The sequence below is a fragment of the Gobio gobio genome (genome assembly GCF_949357685.1).
Source record: "Gobio gobio genome assembly, chromosome: 10".
NCBI lineage: Eukaryota > Metazoa > Chordata > Actinopteri > Cypriniformes > Gobionidae > Gobio > Gobio gobio.
In genome coordinates, this window is record NC_137116.1 from 31,341,521 (window position 1) to 31,361,127 (window position 19,607).

Consider the following 19,607-nt stretch of genomic DNA (forward strand, 5'->3'; position numbering starts at 1 on the left):
GCTGTTTAGTGTTAAGTGATTAATGTACACACTCTAAAAACACTGGGTTCAACCCAAGGGCTGGGTAAATATAGGACAGAACACATATTGGGTTAATTTTACCCAGCAAAATGGGTTGATTTAACCCAGCATAGTTGATTCATTTTAACTATAATACTAACTTTTTTTTATTCTTACTTCATACATGAATTAATGTCTACGGATTAACTTAAAGGTCCCATGGCATGGCATTTTTCTATTATTTTATAATGTTTCCTGAGGTGAACTTATATTGTTAGTATGATTTTTACATCATAAAATGTCATAATTTAGAAATAAAAGGCATTTTTTCTATACTGCTGTTTGCCCTGTGGCTGAATGCCCTGTTTCAAGAGGCGTGTCTGCTGTGAGACTTCAGTAAAAAAAAAAAAAAAAAAAATCTGTTCTGTGCTAGATTAACTGAGACTTGTTACAGCACTTGCATATTGTTACCCTTGACTGCTCTAGTTGCTTCTATTGCCCTCATTTGTAAGTCGCTTTGGATAAAAGCGTCTGCTAAATGACTAAATGTAAACGTAAATGTAAAACGCCCACTGTTGTGATTGGCTGACATCTTTGCATTTGAAATGAGCGGAGGGGGCGTGGTTTAACGAGGTCTACGACGCACGAGCTGCTGCCAGAGAGACGGATGGACCTGAGTTCACTTCACATCTGTCACTCATGTCAGAAAGTTAGTAATTTTAGTAAAATGTAGTAAATTTAGTAAATTATGGATCAGCGCGGACTCGAGACGCGAACCGTTTAGAACGATTCAGTCCGATTTGGTGAACTGGTTCGGTTCACTAAAAAGAACCGATTCAAAAGAATGATTCGTTCGCGAACCGGACATCACGGAGACGGAGCGATTGATAGCAAAGTTATTTATAGTAACTACTGAGTTGTGAGAGCGCTGTCAGTCAGCGCGAGTTTATTGTGTTTGTATCTGAGAGTTCTGAATAAACACGAGTCCCAGTCACGCCGAGTCCGTCCTCATCATTATTCTACCAACTTTGTAACACATGCAATGTACCATTAAAGCGAGATGAACGAGTTAATAAGTGTTGATTATAGCATTATTTTTAGATATGTTCCAATCATATGAAAAGCGTCAGTGACGCGCATTGAGTACACAGCGCAAACAAAGACACAACAGCAGTAATCGAATGTAATCCAGTTTATTGCGGGGATAGCTGGCTAGCCTAGCCCGGATACCCTCACGCTTACCCCCCTTCTGCTTAATCTCACGCCGCGTTTGGTGCCTCCGCTGTGGGCCAGATGCAGTACTGGGGGTCGGTGATGTTGAAGGCCGAGTCCATGCAGCCCGAGCGTCGGCGTGCGTGAGGTTTATCTCTAAAGAGATGTAAGTCTGCCGATGTTGAGCAGAAACTCATGACTGTATGCACATTGTAGAACAGATAGACGCGACGAGGACGTACAAAAACACTGATCAACATTTCTATCCACTTGGGTTGGGGACAATATTCAGGCTAGGTGAACTCATATTAATGCTGAAATACCTCATAAAATAAAAATTTCATGCCATGGGACCTTTAAATCCTCTAAACTTTAAAAAAAAAAACGACACAATCACTGGCTTGCATGATAATGGATTAGAGGATCAGTTCATGATAAATTCCTTTATTTTCAATTATATTTTACAGTATAGCATATTTTATATAGTTTTAATACATATTGCCAATTGTTTAACAAATATTAGAAGTAAAAATTAAACATGTAGTAATCTGTTTCCACTGTAACGGTGCTGGATCTTGTGTTACTGATAAAATTAACCCAAAATATGACCCACATTTTTTAAAGTGCATCAAAACAAAAGAAAATATTCATCTCCGATCTTACTTTGTCTTACTTTTCATGCAAGAACTCAGACAAGCTCAGTGCCAACTCATTTTATGGCAGTTCTTTTTCGAGGTTGTGGGTGACTGAAGGACTCAAAGGATACACTTTATGCATCCTTCAAAATGAGCTGAATGAAGGACTGCCTTCCAAGGATCCTTCAAATTGAGACGGTATTTTGCGGCACTTGACGTGGCAGCCAAGATATGCAGCCTCACTAGGACGCAGCCTTCCGTTTTGAGAATCACACCTTCAGTTGGCTTTTGTGGGCATGAAATCAAGAAGTTAAAATTGTTCAGTTATCGATACTTTCACTTTTCGTTGTTGATCTAAATGGAAAGAAAATCAAGAATGGGAAATCATTCAGAGAAACCAGACGTACATAAAGCACCTGTCACGTTTTGTCTGTGTTTTGGTTCTGTTTTCATATTGGACTTTTAGTTTCCTTTGTTCCCGCCAGTCCTTAGTTACCATAAATACTCATTGACGTTCACACCTGTTTGTCTTTGAGTTAATCATCATTGTGTATTTAAGTTCCTATTTTCTTTCAGTTATTGACTATTTGAGTCTGTTTGACTAAATAAATACTTTTGTTTTGAACCTTTTGTGTTATCGTCTTCATCTTACCTGAGATGTGACATAGACTAACAAAATAAAAAAAATAAAAAAAGCTGATTAAAATATAACTATTTATTATAATAAAGTGTAACTCAAATGCTAAACCAAGTTTTCATTGATGTTGCTCTCTGCTACCACTGAGTGTAGTGCAGAATATTCCTCAAAAATTATCACAGAAAATGCACAAAGAAAAAAGTCCATAGATTTAATTTGGGCCTATTGATGGGTTTTTGATGTGTAAGCGGACTCTATGTAACTTATAAATGTCAATGGAGATGGACGAATCTTTGGCTTATCAGGAGTAATGCTGCTTTCACGTGCTATCGGAAATTTCCTAATTATTTCCGAGCTTCCCAGTGGTAAACATAACATCAGAGGGCGTTCATGTGCAATTTTTACCTAGGAAACTCGTATTTACGATAATTTCGATAGCACGTAAAGGCAGCTTAATAGCAGAGCTGGGTAGATTACAAATTGTAATCGGTTACTGATTTACAACGGTTACAAATTACTTGACAAAAATTGTAGTTAGTAACGTAATCCATTACATTGCATATTTAAGGTCATATAATTGGACTACTTTTGGATTACTTTTAGATTACTTTTGACCAAATTTGTTTATCACATTGATTTGAGTAGAATAATCTTACCATATCGTAATAAGAGAATAATTGTACCATATTGATATAAAAAGAGAAAGACAATATATTACATTTTTTGCTATCAAAAACATGAAGTGCATTACGTCAGGGTTTCCCAGACCGGGGTTCGTGATGGAACTGCAGGGGTTTGTAAGTTTAATGAAAAGCAATTAAGTAATTAAATCATATATTGTTTTTTATTAAAATAAATCATTTTAAAATAAAAACAATAGAACCATGAACTTAATTGTATTATTATTATTTATTATTATTATTGACCTAACTTACAGATTAAAATCTCAGGGTACTTCAAGTAAATATATTAAATCAAAGAAATTTCAGCTGCATGTAAATATGAAATGACGTGAATTTGTACATTTGAAAGACAAAAACTTTCCAAAGACATGAATGCATGTTTAAATAACAACTGAGTGATAATTCAAATAATAATTTATGTGTTAATCAGGAGTTGATTAGATATGCAATGTTGCAATGTTGAGAAAAAACTTGCTGAACAAGTAAGTTGGGAGAATCATTGAATTATGAATATTTGGCTGCCAATGTTAGAATAAGATGTAATCAATAAAAAAGTAACTAGTCTAAATTTGAGTATTTTAAAACATAATATAATCTAGTACTTATTTTTTTGGAATCGAATTATGTAATCCAGATTACAATAACCGAGCACTGGTAATTTGTCATTTCCTCCAATCAATGGGATCCATACAGTGTTCGTTGTTGTCATAAAAGTTATTTTGTCAGTGCATTCCAGGGTGTTTTTAATCATTCAAAATTCGATCCATCACACCTCATTAAAAGAGAGGGAGAGACAGAGAGAGCACTTCTGTCGAGTCTGAGGACTCAAAGAGCAGGGCCGTGTTTGGCATCAGAGTGCTTATGTATTAGATAGAGGACCGGCTGTCTTATATCAGGTTTCATTTCTGTACGTGCAGAGTTACTGAACATGTAGTGGGGAAGTGCAGTGTTTGTATACATTGAGGGATCGCTTTGCCAGACTATCCCTCCGTAGGAATAGCCGGTTTGTTTGCTGTGAATGAATACTACAGCACTGATGGATAAATCCAGATTTTGCCGTTTGTAATCGGAGTGCATTGGATCAATACTCAAAAGCACACCTCTCTTTAACCCATGCAATGAAAAGAGGGGGATGGATTTGTTGAAATTTTTTTTTTTTTTTATAAAATATGCTCTTTTCCAAGCATCTGTGCCTAGCTTTCAGATTGTACCATTGTTTTCCTAATGTCCTTGTTCAGGTTAAAGAGTTATGTTAGTGTCTTGTCAGCAAAATCCTCATGCTTTAGCTCCTATTAAGAAATGTTCATCTTCTAATGGCATTACTGGAACCTGCCCCGTCCTCCTAAAAGCTCAACATTAATTCCTATATACAACAAGCACTGACGCCAGCCATAAATACAGCTGCTTAGTCAGAGCATGCATTATTATATTATAATAGTGAAATTAAGGCATTGGAGACATAATCATGAAAAATATGCTATTTCATGCATTCTGACATATTTACACTGTTAAAGAGTTGGATTCTCATGCTAAACATGGGCAAAATTTCAAAAAACGAGTTGGACGTATGACAGTATTTTTTGTGCCAAATACACTCCTTCAGGATTCAAGCATGGTTCGAAAAGTTTTTTTAGAGTATGGCCATGTATGACTTCATAAAGGGCAGAATTGCTTGTGCGGGCACTTCTCTCGGCTGAGCGTGTGCACACGTCAACCAGAGCGAGAGCACGGCCATCAACAAGCTTAGTTTGGGTTTACGCAAGCTGTCGGCAGCGCTGTCATTTTGTTTTTAGACCACAAAATCAACAATGTCACTAAAGAAGTGTGTTTTTGGTTTTGAGGGAAAGATAACCTTGTTCAGCTTCCCAAATAACCCAGCGTTAAGGAAACAGTGGATGCACTTTGTTTTTCTGGAGCAGCAACGGAGTTCTGCAAGTGTGTTTGGGAAAGCAGTGTGTGTGTGTGTGTGTGTGTGTGTGTGTGTGTGTGTGTGTGTGTGTGTGTGTGTGTGTGTGTGTGTGTGTGTGTGTGTGTGTGTGTGTGTGTGTGTGTGTGTGTGTGTGTGTGTGTGTGTGTGTGTGTGTGTGTGTGTGTGTGTGTGTGTGTGTGTGCACTCCTGTGCTCGCTCCGCCCACTGCCCGCCTGTACGAGCTCGGCTGTTTTCAGAAAGAATCGGTACAGCGTATCTGTCTTTTATAAATATGATCAAACTAAAGACTCTTCGGAGATATGAAAGATGCAATACCACTCTATAGGTACTCAAGATTAACATGAGATTGGCAGAAACTGTGTGTGTTATGTACCCTTTATTTCTATCATATGAACTAATCCAAAATTCAAATATTGATCAAATAAGAGTCCACTGGGATTATAGCAACTGCAACATGTGAACGTTAGTTATTAACAGAACATATCACATAAGCATGACTCGTGTGCATACTTGGTACATGCGCACAAAGGGAGAAAAGTGAAGTGAAGTGAAGTGTGGTCAAGTATGGGGACCCATACTTGGAATTTGTGCTCTGCATTTAACCCATCCAAGTGCACACACACACACACACACACACACACACACACCCGGAGCAGTGGGCAGCCATATTGCTGTGGCGCCCGGGGAGCAGTTGGGGGTTCAGTGCCTTGCACAAGGGTCTCACCTCAGTCGCGGTATTGAGGGCGGAGGAGGGCGCTGGTTATTCACTCCCCCAACCGACAATTCCTGCCGGACCTGAGACTCGAACCCTCAAGCTTCCGGTTACAAGTCCAACTCTCTAACCATTAGGCCACGACTGCCCCCGTTAAAAGTCGTTCTTAAAGAGCCCGACACTTTTAGAGTACTTCATATTATAATACACAAATGGCACTGTACTTATGTACAGATAATTTATCACAATGATCTACATCCCCTTCCTTTAGCTTAAGATTCCTATCAAAGAAAGTAAACATACTTAATGATCAATACTGGGGTAATGACATTAATTTGATCAACAAGCAAGAATAAAAATGACTTGCATTATATATATATATATATATATATATATATATATATATATATATATATATATATATATATATATATATATATATATATATATATATATATATATATGTATCCATTGCAGTAAATAACTGAACGATAACAGATACAAATCTCAAGATGATCTCTGTATGAATGAAGAAAATGCATCAACAAAGAATGATATTGGCAATAGGGAAATGACCATAACACCTTTAGCAGGCATTCAAAATATGAACCAAAGTGTCAATGAATCTCCCATTGCTGGAATTCACTGTTTGTACCTTGAATTTGGCTTGCAAATGTGGCCTGAACGTGTTCTGTAAGGTGCATTACTGACCTTAGTGGGAGAGTGTACTGTGTGTTTTGGAAGGTCAGTAGGTGTGGTTTCTGGCTGTGGAAGGTGTATTTGTGGTGAGTGTGGTGTATGGGGAGCAAAGTCCTCTGTATGTGCAGTGGTGCTTTGAGAGTCAATGTTCTGGGGGGTGCGCCGTGATGGAGGGGGCTCTGCAACAGGAAGGATGTGGCGTCGGTTCCTCCTGTATGTTCTCCCATTGCATTGGATGGTGTATGATCAAGGCTCTTCGTTCACCTCTTTTACTGTGCCGAGGTGCTCGTATCCTTTCGGGGTTTGCATCCTGACAACTTGTCCCTCTACCAATGGCTTGATGTGTCGTAGTATCGCTTTTGGGTCATCCTTTTATTAAAAAGCTGTGCAATGACTTGCTGGACAAGTTTTGGGGCTGGCTCCAACAGTCTAGAATTAACAGGAATGGGTGACCGTGTTTGTCGTGACAACAGGCGTTGCGCAGGGGAGCCCAAAGTTGGGTCTCTGGGAATGTTTCTCAGGTTAAGGAGATTAAGGAACACGTCCGTGCCATCTCTGTGAGATTTCTCCATCAGCTGTTTTGCGCTGCAAACCGCTCTTTCTGCCAGGCCATTGGACTGTGGGAACTCTGGACTACTGGTGACATAGATACTGGTGATACATGATACTGGTGACATAGGTGACATAGTCCCACTTTTTGGCGAAGTCCCTGAATCGCTGAATCGTGTACTGTCTAGCGTTATCAGAAATGAGTGTGTGAGGTGTGCCATGCACAGCAAAATGTCTCTTTAGTTTCATGATTACAACTGAGTATGTTATGTCGTGGAGAAGGTCAATCTCATCCCATCCCGATTATGAGTCCACAAGCACTAGATAATTTTGGCCACGCCACTCAAACATATCTGTTGCCACAGTAGACCAAGGCAGGTCTGGAACTGGTTGATGTGGCTTTGTGCTGTTGCAGACTGAGCATGAGAGGAGTTCCGCTGTGATATCATCCGTCATTGTTGGCCAGAAAACGATACCTCTTGCTCTGTGCTTGGTAGCATCCAGCCCAGGTTGGCCTCTGTGGACTATGCCGATATATTCTCTCTGCAATGAGCGAGGCAGGACTGTTTTGTGGCCTATCATCACAATTCCATTTTCCACAGCCAGCTCATATCTGTCAATTCTCCAAAATGACAACTTTTTGCTTTAATCCTGAGATCACTGATGAATGCCTCAATGGTCTCACCTTGTTTCTGGTTTCTAGAGTGAAACTTGTGTCTCTCCATTGTTTTATTTTGCTGTGGGTTGCATATTTCACGAAATTTCCTCTTCAGACACTCTGGATCTTCCTTGGATTCAGCTGGAGTTAAGATTGCGCCATTCTCGCCCGTTTCACACACCTCTGCTGCATAGACAAATGAACGCTCATGTTCAATGGCTTCCGACCCAGCGAGATTGAGGAGGATGTCCGCCCTTGTCTTGGCAGGCTTATCATGGTGCGTGGCGGCGATGAAAATGTCATACTCTTGTTCGAAGATTTGCCAGTTTTCGGCGATATTTCCATCAAAAGTGAGCGGGTCTGGTCTTCGAAAACAGTCCGCCATAGTTATTAACAGAACATATCACATATGCATGACTCGCGTGCATACTTGGTACATGCGCACAAAGGGAGAAAAGTTGTTCTTAAAAAGCCTGACACTTTCAGAGTACTGCATATTATAATACACAAATGGCACTATACATTTGTACAGATCATTTATCACAATGATCTACAAGAAGTATAATGATTTTTAATGTGGTTAACATCTTACCAAAATCCTAATGGATTTGGAACTAATCCAAAATAAAAGTGCATCAGATAAGAAGCCACTAGGATCCAACTGGATGAAGTAAAATTCCTGTTACTAGATGTATTTGTTGTTGGTAAAGACATAAAGATGACATTTCAGAAATGTTCCCCAGAGATTACCATTACATTTCAAATATCTACATTGTAGCACAGTTTCAATTTTTTTTGTCTGTTCCTGTTGTCATGTCTGACATTTATCATCTTTTTATGGCTCAGCTATTTGATAAAAAAGGAGGGGGAAGTGTGGGAGATGGGCTGATGCGGGCAGTAGAAAGTGTTTGATCTCACCTTGTGTTTGGTTGACTTACAGCTGCCATTAAGACTTTATTGATTCCTTTTTCTAACTGAGCTATTATAGCTCTCTCCTCTTCTCTGCCGCTATAGTATAAACAGGAAAACCTCTGAGATAATGTTGTCTCCTCTGGTTGTCCCATTCCATGCAGAGGCCTTGCCCTGCTTCACTCAAGAGGAAGGAGAGAGAGAGAGAGAGAGAGAGAGAGAGGGGGGGGGGGGAAGAGAGTGCTCCAGATGGAACAGATATGTGGGTGGATGGAGGCTGGGAAATCGGTAGGGGAGGGCGTCCCTGGAATCTGATCCCCCTAGTATCTCTCCCTCTCTTCTGCTTTCTGCCCTGTTTGGAAATTTGACTTTTCCCCAAGTCCCCAGGCAGAGGGCAAGGAAGGAAAAAAGAGAGAGAGGGGGAAAGGAGTTGTGGTCAGGGAAAAAGGACCAGTTCTCACAGGGGTTTGACTTTGCAGTCAGTGGTAGTGAGGCTAGGAAAGTGAACGATGGATAAAAGAAGGGATGGAGTGGTAATAGATGAGCAGAGAGGAAGAGACATGGGAGGGGTGGGATGGACAGAGAGGTGAAGATAAACTGCCCATTGCTGATTATTACGGGACAAGAGAGGGCAGGAGAAGTGAGTGAGGGAGGGAGGAAGAACGTGAACTGTACAGTACAAGTTGAAAGAAGAGACAAAAGCACTTGATGCTGACTCTGAAGAAACAGATGAGGGAAAAGATGAGGGCGCTTGACTGACAGCAGAACCCCCGAGGAGGAGGAGAGACGAGAAACCGCATTCTACGGGACCACTCCCAAGACGCATCACCGAACTTAATGGGTCGTTTGAAAGGTTTGACGGAGCCAAGAATTGAGAACTTCACTGGATTTCCACCTAGTTAAAGATGGATCCACCCAATCGGATTGGGGTATTTTTTTACCACTGCCACAGGAAGTACCTTGTAGCTTTTTTTTGCTGATTTGCACCAACCTGGCGTAACACGCAGGAGGCCGCCGAATGGATCAGGATTCAAGATGCCACCTCAGTTCTTGTCGCAGTGACCGAAGCAGTGCCAGATGTTGATCCTGCACATAACTAAACTGAGTATTTCTTTATTAACTTCTGCATTGACTATTATTCATGTTTAAGGCACTAGGGTGCCCATTAGTCTCAAATTTCTCTGTCAACATCAACAAAATCCGGATTTAAGAGCCACTTAGGACTTGAAATGAAATATGATCGTTTTAACAGCAAAATTAGCTCAGCGTGTCCATTGCTTCCAAGCCGCAATTCCACTTTGTACTTGTCTGGATCTGTGGAATAAATGCCTCTTGCTTTTCACCGAAAAGTACACCTTTGGATCAACAATCTTGAATTTTGCAGCGTCGCCGAAGCACTTCGTCACGACATAGTTTAAAATGCTCTTGTCTGTTGTTGACACTTGCAAATAACATTTGCGGCCCAGGATGGATTTTACACATCTGGACTGTGTACAAGAACTGCAATCCAGCTCTTTATTTATGCGATGGGGCTTTCAAGAAAAAAATGACCTAACATGGAAACACTGACTTCTCCTCTCATCTCCAAAATAAGTGTAACTAGACCGGACTCTTTTTCCCATGCTCACTTCTACCTTGACGTTCTGCCAAAAATATTCCCTGATTTTCCTTTTAAATATTCTTCGTGATGAACTAATGAAATGAATCTTTCCTTTTGAGACACCCTGCATCTGGTGCCATGCAATATCGGCCAGTTGGTTTTGTCCCGTGTTAGTACGCAGATTAATACTTTCACTTCAAGTAGTTCTAGAAGTTCTTGTGCCAAGAGTCGTAGTTCAACGCAGCCATGGGTATTCAGGGAATGGAGCTGTTTGCCATCGGGGTGGTCATCATTCTGTTTGTGGCTGTTCTCAAACAGTTCGGCATTCTGGAGCCCATGTCGCTGGAAGGTAAGGAGCATTCTAGAACTGAGGTCCTCCCCTTTTGTTGTCATGATATGCTCGACCAATGAGGCCTGTGGGGCCGGGGTTGCGTCAGGTGCACCCCGATGATAGCTATAACAAATATGATGATTCTTCTTTTGTAATATTGTAATATTTGTGTTAAGGTGAAGGAAAGTATTGCACTCTCACGGTACTTTAGAATGCAATAATAGATAGTTTTTGTTGAGTTGTCAAGGTCATTGGGTTTTATTTGGCTGGTTAATTGAAGTTTGAAGCATTTATTGTTCGCTCTACTGTAGGCAAATATAAACTCGACACATACTTGTTACACCATGTGTTACAATGGGATGCAGTACCAGGTGGAAACAAAATTGTCCTCAGAAATTTGTTAAAATCTGACAAAACCTTTGGGATGTTCTCAAATGTAAAAATAATTCATAAATTCTAAATAAATATAAATATTTAACATCACTGAAGATGTGTCCAGTAGCATCAATAGATATTTACACAGTTAATAATTATTTGTTTAGTTAATCATAATTGATGTGTATTATTTGCTTAATATAAATTGTAATTATATTATTGTATTTATAAAAACAACTGAAGGCCACATGTCTTCATTTAAAGCCCTGTCCCATATGCCACCCTAAACACTCGCAGTTCCTACAAGTCCACACTTTCGTGACGTAATGTCGCTTTAACTGTCGGGAAGAAGTCTGCTGCGGAGCTCACTGAGCTCATCGAGGGCGCATATCAATCGCAAAGGGGGCGTTCGCAAGCACCCTTTTGACACCTAAAATGACAAATGGGACACGCTATGGTCTTGTGTGCATGCGGCAGCTATTGTAATTCCACAAGACTTAAGCGCATATGAAGTGTGCTATTTGGGACAGGGCCTAAGTACTATGTTGTTGTAGATTGATTTAGGGTGAAATCAGGTTGATTGGGACACTTTTTGCCATTGAGATAACTTGGAAAAAGTGTCCCAACCACCCTAAATAAAAGTGGGAAAAAATGGACATGCTATACATCTAAAACTATTATAAATAGCATTTTGTCTATTCTTTCATAATTATTATGCTTGCTGGTTTTATGTCCTTATTTGTGCTTAATTTTGTACTTAATGTCTCACTGAAGGACCATTTAAATACTAATGATGGCTAAACGGTGATTAAAATGGTGGAAAAAGTATGCTAGTATGTGCTAGTTTCATATTTTCAACATACTCAAAGATAAAGAATTTTTGAGACTGTTATATTGGTTTAATATATCCTGCTCTCTCTCTCTCTCTCTCCCTCTCTCTCTCTCACACACACACACACACACACACACGTTGGGTTTCCATGTTTTATGGGGACATTCCATAGACATAATGATTTGTATACTGTACAAACTGTATAGTCCATCCCCTAACCCTAAACCTACCCATCACAGAAAACTTTCTGCATTTTTACACTTTCAAAAAACATCACTTAGTTTGTTTTCCTCATGGGGACCGAAAAATGTCCCCACAAGGACAAGGATTATTGAATATTGCCATCTTTGTGGGTATATTTTGTCACCATAATGTAGGGTATACCTGAACACACACACATACACACTCTCTCTCACACACACACACTCACACTCTCTCTCACACACACACTCACACTCTCTCTCTCTCTCTCTGTCTCTCTTTGAATCAAAACCCAGTCTAACATTACCCTTCATTCATTATGTATGCTTTATCGAACAGGGTTTCTTTACGGCTGCCTAAAAATGGGTCCGTTGGTCTCTGGTCCTGAAGGGCACTGTCCATTTCCCTTTCACCCCTCGCTTCATCACAAGATCATATCCGCTAAATCATTTCTAAAAGTGCATATCAGAGTCAACGCCTTCATATAGATTCACTTCCTCTGGAATCACAAAGCTTGAGATTGGAGATATTTTAATTTTCTCCAGTTTTCCACATTTCTTCTGTTGTCTGGTGGACGTGCTCTGTGTCATGTCGCATCTTTGTTGTCTTGAATTACTTCAAACTATCAAAGACATAAAGAGTAATGCTTGATTGGCCTAGTATGTATAAGTCCAATGTCTAGCATTTGTTTGTCTTATTTTATCATTAATATTATTAGCTGGTTGATCTGTCGGCACAGTTGTTTATTTTTGATCGATATCCTTAAATGGTATTGACATTTGTGCCTCTTCTGTTTGACTTTCGGGAACAGAAGCTTATTAATAAACAAGCAATGCGTGACCAATCTAAAACTTATTTACAATTTATTAAAGGCGCACTTATTAATTGTATTCATTAAAAATAATTACAAATGAAATCAACAGCATTACTGAAATGTGCTTTGAATCGCACTTTTGATTAAAATAATGAACGTTCATATGAGAACAATTCAGTCTTATCAGTGTCCTGATAGAAAAAAAAAATGTTTTGCAATTATTTTGATCACTTTCAGTGGCTTAAACAAGTTTGGTGGTCTTTTTTCCCCCAAACCATATCAGACTGGATTTTTTTGCTTATTTTCAAGGGGTTTTGGCTACTGGTCAGCTGTCAGGCTGGGAAATCAGGGTAGACCAGATAAAACCAGCTGAGACCAACAAACCGGTTTCAGCTGATTTATGCCTAATATACAGCATACGCACTAGTAAGGTCAAATATATTTGTCCAATGACACAACATGTCGCCTGTTGTTTCAGAAAGTAATGCAAATAAACAGTTCATCAGCTGGAAGGGTCTGAGTGCCCTTATGTAATCTATACATAAATCTTCATACACTATTGGCCCTTCAGCCAGACCATCTAACGGATCAGCAGGGGACTATTTTTAGCTCAGTGGCTTCACTTACTACAGCTCTGATTATTCCTGTGCACCCTGTTTCAGGAGGGTGAAGTTTATTTTAGGTTTCTGATTGGGTTTCTGGTTGTGTGAATCTAATGCGTAATCAGAGACGGTGAAGTATCACTTGTGAAGAAAAGCGTGCGTAATAATCAATATGTTCCGGCTCTGTTGCATGAGAGGAATTTGATCTGTCAACTTTTATTTATTCAACTTCTTTTCATAGTGTATAATGCAAATAGTCTAGTGTGGTGCACCGCAGATGTGAAGCGTCAGCCACTAGAGGGCGCTCTTTCTTTACATGACCTGGAGGAATGTCCCAACTTTTCTGGAAATGGGGTTGTAGACTATTTGTGCTTGGACCCGCTTGCGGCTATATTTATTATCACAAATATAAAAGATAGCATTATTTTAAAATTAAAATCATTTTGATTTAGCTTTATTTTCTGTTTCATGCTCTCAAAAGATATTTTGGTTTTCACAGTGTTGTAAGCCCTTCTGGTTAGAAAGACCCCTATATCACAGTTGTTGACATCTATTGAAGGGCTAAGTTCAAGACCCTTCTGGACCATAATTGCACTTTAATTGTAAAAATTCATTGACCTTTGACCTCTAAAATATATTACTTATATATATTATATAACTTATAATAAAATATATTTTTTATTTATTGCTGTTCATTAACTTACAAAACTGAAAACTTTAGAAGCTGTTCAATTTCCAGCATGCAACAGCCGGGTAACTATAGACTCGATATATTCCGGGTATGAGTAACCCACTTCTAGCCAAAATAACCTTGAATTTGGTTACATGTCGTTTTTGCCAAAATAACTTACGAGATGATACGTAATGATGACTTACGTATGATATTCCACCATGTAAGCAAAGTCAACAGTGATTACAAGGTGTTTGGTTTCATTTCTTTGAAATGTTCTTTGCGTTGATGACTAGTCTATTCTAGGGCTATGGATAAACGTCTATTAAATTTTCACTGACAGCCCAAATTTTGCCTTGTTTTAGTCTAGACGTCAGGGCTGTGTTTGGACGGCTATTAGGCGTCTTTTAAACGCAAAATTGTTAATAGACATTTTCTTCACTGCTAAAGGTATTGGTTTTTGCCGTCATAAATTTGTTGTGCATTACAAAATCTAAAAGATCGCACTTGGCAAGTGAGCAGTGAATAAGGCTGCCAGTAGGAGGTTAAATGAAGAACAGTCTCTGTAGATCACTGTCATATCACAAAGGCTGAAATACAGAGAGAACAATTAGTCGTGGGAAACTGGTTCACAAGACAAGGGAAGCAGGATTTAGGGCACCTTGTGCATCTATTCCAACAACTTCAAATATTAAATAGGACCTTTTATGGATTATTAATATTATATATTAGAGGACCTTTTATTTTCAACTTTCTTCAGTGTGTAATGTTGCTGTTTGAGCATGAAAAAGGTCTGCAAAGTCTACAAAGTTATTATATCAGTAAGCACTGCTTCTGATTCTGAACTCCCTGAAATGCCTCGACTGTAGCCTTGCGTTTTCTTCCGGGAACGTCAACGTCACAATATTCCTCATTTAATTAATTCCCGCCCAAGGAATGTGCAAAATAAAGGGATGAGGTCTGGTTGAGTTATGTTAGTAGTGTGTTCAAACTTGTGGTTATGGGCACCGATAGCCTTGTGGTTAGCGTGCCGACATATTGCGCAACTGCGAGTTCGATTCCCAGCTCGAGGTCCTTTGCCAATCTCGTTCCCCTCTCTATCCACCCCATGCTTTCCTGTCAAATCTCTACTGTCCTATCCAATAAAGGCCAAAAACATAACTCAAAAACTTGGTTATGGTAAGGGGCGTGACATTTCCAAAACATGCTCGAAGCAGTTGACCAATCACAATACAGTCCAGTCACATTCTAAAGGATGGGCTTCATAGTAATAGGAACTAAACATGGCTGCGTTTCCCATACAACAGCATAACTCACTGCTTAACCAACATAGTACGCATTGTTGTAGAAACTAACTGCTAGTACCGACTGTTTCGCAAAACCAGTCGCACCTCTGTTGTTTGAACCACAATATAGGACGTTAATGGCATCATGTGGATGTGGTGCAGTAATAACTTCTGCAAATTAATCGATTCGAGATTGCAGTTAATGTATTTAATATTATTGAAATTAATTTACATAAACAACAGAAACCGTTAATTTTTATTCGCATTAATGTAACAGACGTAGAGCTGTGTGTGTAACCCTCAAGAGGCGCGCTAGCTACTGACGCTAGTGGCTGCGGTCTTTAGCGTCCTTGTTCGCGTGCCTGCCTCCCACCCGGATGGGAGTGAGGTTTAGGGGGGAGAGTGTAACGGACGTAGGCCAGTAAGAGCTGTGCGTTTAAACCTCACTCACGGGCCTTAAGAGGTGCGCTAGCAGCTGCAGTGTTTATCATCCTTGTTCGCGCATCCGCCTCCCACGCCTGAGACACCGGACAGGTTACATTTGGTGCCGTGACCCGGATGTGAGTGAGGTTTAGGGAGGAGTGTGTAACGGACATAGGCTAGTAAGAGCTGTGCGCGTGAACATCACTCCCCTGGTCTTAAGAGGCTCGCTAGAGGCTGCTGTCTTTAGCGTCCATGTTCACACGCCCGCCTCCCACACCCGAGACCCCGGTTCGAATCCCGCTCAGAGCGGGTCCAGTAAGACAGGTTACTTGTGGTGCCATGACCCGGATGTGATTAAGGTTTGGGGGGGGCGAGTCAAATGGACGTAGGCCAGTAACAGCTGTGTGGTTAAACCTCATTCCCCGGGCTTTAAGAGGCGCTAGTGGCTGCAGTCTTTAGCACCCTTGTTAGCGTGCCTGCCTCCCACACCGGAGACCCCAGGTCAAGTAGGTGTCTGGGTTCTGTCACTTCGGTCTTGTTTACTCTTGGTTTGTGACAGAGCCCTGACACTCCTGTATTGTTTGTTGTGTCTTGTGTCTTCTGTCCTTGTGTTTTGTGTGTGGGGCGTGGTGTTCGGATCCCAACACTTCGGTCTAGTTAGGGTTTCAGTTTTGTGTTGGGATTCGGACATTCATGCTCCGCGTGTTTGTTTTCTGTCACGAGCGCACGGAATGAGCATTCGCTCGTTCTCGTGCGCTCTGTCTTGTCATGTGAGCCTGTGCTCTTCTGTCTGTGCTCTGTGTAGCACACAGTTCAAATTTACATCGGCCGTGTGCTTTCATGTTTTGTCTTATGTTGTGTAGCACCTGGTTGGTGTTCTTCACTGGCTGCGTGCTTTTATGTTGTCACGTTTTGTGTGAACATGCAGCTGATGAGTTCTCATTAGCTGCATGTTCATGTCATGTTTGGTGTGAGCACATGTCTTGTCAAGTGTTTCTTTGTGCCATGTGCTCGTGTCTATTGTCTAACCCCGCCCACCTTGTTTCCTGATTATTGGTTAATTTGCCCCACCTGTCTTCCCTCGTTACCCTCTTTTGTTTGTTCCCTATTTAATCTCCTTGTGTTTGCAGTCCAGTGCGGAATTGTCATCAAATGTACCTCATGTTTTCCCTGCTCCTGTCAAGTCAAGTCAAGTCAAGTCAAGTCAAGTCAAGTCAAGTCAAGTCTGTTTTTCCCCCTCGGGGTAGTTTGTTTTGTCTTGTTTTTTTTTTATTATCATTAAAAAGCCCATTATCCTCTGCATCTCTGAGTCCTCGCTCCTTTCCCTTCAACAAACCCTGACAGTAGGACCAGATATATTAACATGCAGGATTTGGCGAACACCCACAAATATGCGGCTCATTCAGCTTTGTCCAGATTACATAATTTTTCTGGCATGCTGCTGTAACAAACTGAGGACTACTTCACTTTATTTTCTGCTTTATTTGATATTTGATTCAACGCGGGTTCCATCATATGTCTCACTCCGGGGTTCCCCATTAATGCATGCGCACTCTTCAAAAAGGGCACTGATTATTGACACACTAAAATACATAGATTAAAATGTATATATATTCAAATGGGATGAAAGATATAGAATGTCCTAGATGTTAGCTTGCTTATTGTGCCCAAGATCATGATCTATTTATGTCATTTAGCAAGAAACTACATCTATCCACAGCTTAAGAGCTGTAGTTCTAACAGTGTAAGTTTGTTTCGCTGTTTGCGAATGTTCGTTGGAACTGCCAAATCATTGGTATATTGGTAATATTGGTAATGACGGAACTTGCGACCATAGTTAGCTAACATGCTAACAATTTTCTTTTGGGAAATGCATCCCAGAGCATTAGAGACTGACTGGGAAGAGATGTGCTGCAACAGTGTAAAATATGTGAAAAATAATGTGGTTTTTGAACATTCAAGCAGGAAAGTAGGGTATCTAGTAGACCCCAAATCAAAATCAAGACTTTGTAAAAGGGCATAATATTAAATTCCATTCCAGACTAAAAGCATATCAAAACCATAAAAGAGTTTTATTTTTGTCAAGGAGCATTCATTTAAACGATTTATGTACCACAAAATGTGATGCTCTGCTATGTTGTCTAATTTAAAGCATCGTTTTTATCATCATGTCAAAGTTCAAGATTCATGTTAGGGTTGTGTCTAAATCTAATTGGGACAAACTTGTCTCCTGAGTGGGAGTTTTCTCAATTCCCTCTGAAAATTGTGTCAGAGTGAACTTTTAAATAGACGTGAGAGAATAGAGACAAAGAAATAATGAGAGAGGAGAGTTACCAGCGTATATATCTGGACTTCAGAGACACAAGGCTAAGACAAGATGACATCATAAGACACTTTTTGTTTCATCGATCACTTTTTGGAAAAGTGGACCAGATGTTTACCGAAACAGGACATCGGCCTGTCTTTGTACCTCAAATATGTTATGGGCTTTACAGGATACTTATGATTCATTCATGAAGCTTGTGGAATTAACTGTCTAAACTGGACTAAGCGTGAAGAACAAGTGTTGGAAGACGTGCAGTGAAAGAGTGTTGAGGGACAGGGTGTCAGGATGAGTGTGAGGTGGGAGACAGAGGGGTTACAGACCGTGGGCATCGTCTGCTTGGTCTTCATGTTTCTCAAACTCATGCATCTGCTCGGACTCATAGACATAACTGAGACAGGTGAGAGAGAGAGAGTCACTAGCAAACATCATTTCAGGGGTTGGTTGAAACTGGAGTCTTTTGATGTTGTTTATATGACCTTAAAATAATATTCTGGGTTAAACAGTCTCTGTTGACAGCATCTGTGGCATTTTATCAAAATATCTAAACTTCCTTAAAACAGAACCAGTTGAGAGGCAACATTGCATATATTATTCAGAGAATTTATCTTGAATTGATTTTCTCACCCCGTAACAATTTTTTTTTCTTGTAATAAGCATACTCATTATTGTTAGATTGAAGCTTAAAACAAGAAAGCTGATATTTTGGTGTAATTGAATCAGTTTTAATATATTTTGTTCCCTAAAGCTTCATTATCTGCAGTAATATATTATTTATATACTTTATAGTATTTATTAATATTTTGAATGAGCTTTTGTTATATTTTAGTTTAAGTTTTAGTAATTTTGTTATGTACTTTTGTCATTTTTTGTTTTTGTAAATATTATTTAGCTTTCGTTTATTTATATATTTCAGTTTTAGTACTTCTGTTTTGAAGTTTTTAACATTTGAATTTTTTATTTTATTTTACAGTATGTCAGTATTATTTTGATGAAAAAAACTATTTTGGTGTAATTTAATTCATTTTAACATATTTTGTTCCCTAAAGCTTCATTATTTGAGTGATATTTTAGTATTATTTATATACTTTATAGTATTTGTTAATATTTTGAATGAACTTTTTTATATTTTAGTTTTTAGTTTAAGATTTAGTAATTTTATGATGTACTTTTGTAGTTTTTTGTTTTTATATATTTATATTTAGCTTTAATTTGTTTTTATTTCTGTTTTAGGTGTTCAACTTTTGTTTAAGTTTTTAACATTTAATATTTTTTATTTTATGTCAGCATTATTTCAATTAAAAACGATTTCTAGTTTTAGTTAACAATAACAACTGATTATTTGACATGGATTTTCTTCCTCCATCTTTTGTTGTGATTATTGTTCAAAATTTTGTGTCTGTTTTTGACTTCACTGTTTTTTCTCTTTTTTTTCTCTCACTCTCTCTGACCCTTTCTGTCTTTCTCTTACCTCCCAATCTCACTTTTTGTCTCTTTGTGTAAAGACGGTGAGTGTAAGCATCGGC

At 39.4% G+C, this 19,607-nt stretch overlaps 1 protein-coding gene across 6 annotated transcripts in view; it reads left to right on the forward strand.

The window, feature by feature from the left end:
- Positions 1 to 19,607, forward strand: part of kcnip3a (Kv channel interacting protein 3a, calsenilin) — an 83,659-nt gene that overhangs the window by 53,600 nt on the left and 10,452 nt on the right. Inside the window, exon 1 of one of the 6 annotated variants that reach the window (XM_079827040.1) lies at positions 9,167 to 10,573. The exons of the other annotated variants lie outside the window; for them this stretch is intronic. Coding sequence (XP_079683166.1) covers positions 10,471 to 10,573 — 103 coding nt within the window. The 5' untranslated portion in view covers positions 9,167 to 10,470. Of the gene's footprint in view, positions 1 to 9,166; positions 10,574 to 19,607 lie in introns of those variants that run through there. 6 annotated transcript variants of the gene reach the window in all.